At 39.1% G+C, this 2500-nt stretch overlaps 1 protein-coding gene across 3 annotated transcripts in view; it reads right to left on the bottom strand.

The window, feature by feature from the left end:
- Positions 1-2500, bottom strand: part of LOC138008255 (multiple epidermal growth factor-like domains protein 11) — a 42061-nt gene that overhangs the window by 16535 nt on the left and 23026 nt on the right. For all 3 annotated transcript variants that reach the window (XM_068855528.1, XM_068855529.1, XM_068855530.1), the window contains 3 exons: positions 1692-1817; positions 959-1087; positions 474-602 (listed from right to left, as the gene is read on the bottom strand). In XM_068855528.1, the coding sequence (XP_068711629.1) occupies positions 474-602; positions 959-1087; positions 1692-1817 (384 nt within the window). The remainder of the gene's footprint in view (positions 1-473; positions 603-958; positions 1088-1691; positions 1818-2500) is intronic.

The following is a 2500-nucleotide window of genomic DNA, read 5'->3' on the forward strand; positions in this document are numbered from 1 at the left end:
TTCGTTTTGGATTTCAATAACACTCGTTAAGATCTACATTTCCTGCATAATCATAAACCGTGGCAAAAATACCTTTGAATTAGTAGGCACCGTCCTTAAGATCCACGACGCCGACGTCGACGAAAACGTCACTTCAAAATCAAAATATAACTTTGCACTATCGTAATTCTTTCGCGATTATTCCATTTCGTTCACGCCGTACGTTGTGGAAAAGTATCCTAAAAATAAATTGGTACGCACACACGTGCCGCACGATTATTTTTCCTCTTTTAACCAATGATATTGTTGTTCTGGGGCGTTCTCGTTGACGACCGCGTCGTTGATCCCAAATGTCCCTATTGTCACGATGAAACACAACGTTAAAAAGGCCAAATTTCTCTCAAATAAGAGTCATAAAGCATGGTAACAAAAACTTCACAGTAACAGAACTCAGTGAAAAAAGCCAAGTGGTAAGTTTTGCATAGTACACTTACACATATTACACTTGGGTCCTACCCATCCTGCATTGCAAGCACACTGTCCAGTCACGTGATGGCAGGAAGCCTGATGTAAACAATCACAGCTGGTGTTGCATCCCGGGCCATACCAGCCATTTGCACAACCTAATGAACACATCAGTGTCACTTTCCAACATAACCTCACTGCTTATAGGTTTCTTTCATTGGTGTTGTTGCACAGTTTAGAAATACTACCTAACATAATACAATGGCTGAAACAAAATCATTATTTGATTCTGATTTGACAAGAGGAGTAATTGTAAAACTCAATCTTACTTTATATAGCGGGCCCAATTAAACAGTAGACGGTCATTTTGCTCTTTTTAATAAAAACAACGAGCCAAAAACAATCAACCTTACTGTCTGTCATTCACAGGCCAGATCAAAAAGCAAAAACAACTGTAAACTGCTTTGTTGCAAGCAATACAACATGACACTGATACAGTTATGAGAAAGCCCACCTTTGTCACACAAAATGCCTTGCCATCCAGCAGTACAGTAACAAGCACCAGTCACAGGGTCACAAGAAGCGCCGTTTTGACAAAGACATGTCTCTTGACATTTGTTGCCATAGCTACCTGACGGACAATCTAGGAAACCAAAGAAAAGGCTCAAGGTAGGTGCTGACCAATCGGAAACACACTGAGACTTCTCCCGTGCTGGTCTAGCGACGTTTCATGCCATTTTGAGGCTTAAAAGAGAAATCTTAAGCAGTGCGTTTGCGTGAAACGGCAAAAAGTATTGAATTCTCTTATTCTAAACTTGTCTCTCTGTTTTTTGAAGTTGCAAGGTATTGGTTGATAACAAGCAAAAAATGAGCAGAAAATCAAACAAGTTTCTTTGATTTTTGGCAAAACGAAAATTTTCGCCTCATGTTTGCCCTGTGCCGTAAAACGCGATTATCGCTGAATCTCCAACCTTTTAACTACAACGTGAACATATAGCAGTTAACCCTTTGTCTCTTATTTTCACTTCAAGATAACTCCAACCGATCCATCAATGGGACACATTAACGTCAGTGTAAAACTTGAACAAAATCACAAAATGCTTTTGATAAGGCAGGTTTACATGTAAATTTGATGTGACCCTCAAGTTCCTTTACCCTTACACATCTTGGCTAATTTAGTTTAACAAAATTAACAGAATTCCATTTTTTCGAGGATAAAAAGATGACAAGCAAGCAGAAGTTCTTACTGTTGGCACAAGATGGTAGCACTTTACCAGCTGGGCAATCGCAAACGCCACTAACAACATCACAAGGTGCACCGTTACAGATGCACCTCTTGTTACACTTGACACCATAAAAACCAGCTGGGCATTCTGAAAAAGAGATCCGCAAACCAAAAAAAAATCATTAACTAACGTAATAATTTTCTTGAGAAACTGTGCAGCTGTGTTAATGGAGGAGTGAAGCATCGAAATTAAAAAAAAAGGAAATGGAACGTCGAGGGGAAATTCAGTAGAAAGCTGACGTTTCGAGCGCGTTCAGCAGCCCTTCGTCAGGGCAACGGGCAAACTCTTAAATCGTAAGATTTCTAATTTTCCCAGATTTAAGTTACATTGACCTTCCTTAAAACTTGGCAGCTTCTGCAAGTACCGGAGCACAAATTACGTAAAACAAAAGGAAAAAAAACAGAAAACAAAAATACTCCAAATAAAGACTAATCCCAAGTGACCAAAAACACAGTGCTTTCCGGTACCTGCAGAAAGACCCTAAAACTTCAAAGATTTCATTTCACGGGTTATTTACAGACTGAAGTATATCAGACAGCCATTATTACACAAACTGTAAGTTCCGCATGAACGTCATGTGTATTTTTATAATGCCCCTGAGTGAAGATTAGCTTGTAGTAGCTACATGTAATACATTCAAGCAACATGATTTACCACAAAAGTTAAGACAAACAGGTAGACGTCTCCATTCTGTGTTCAACGCTTTGCAACCAGTGTTTCAGATGCTCAAAAAGATTAAAAGAATTTAGCGTTGAATGGCGAGAATTAAT

This window comes from Montipora foliosa, chromosome 6 (genome assembly GCF_036669935.1).
Source record: "Montipora foliosa isolate CH-2021 chromosome 6, ASM3666993v2, whole genome shotgun sequence".
Lineage (NCBI taxonomy): Eukaryota > Metazoa > Cnidaria > Anthozoa > Scleractinia > Acroporidae > Montipora > Montipora foliosa.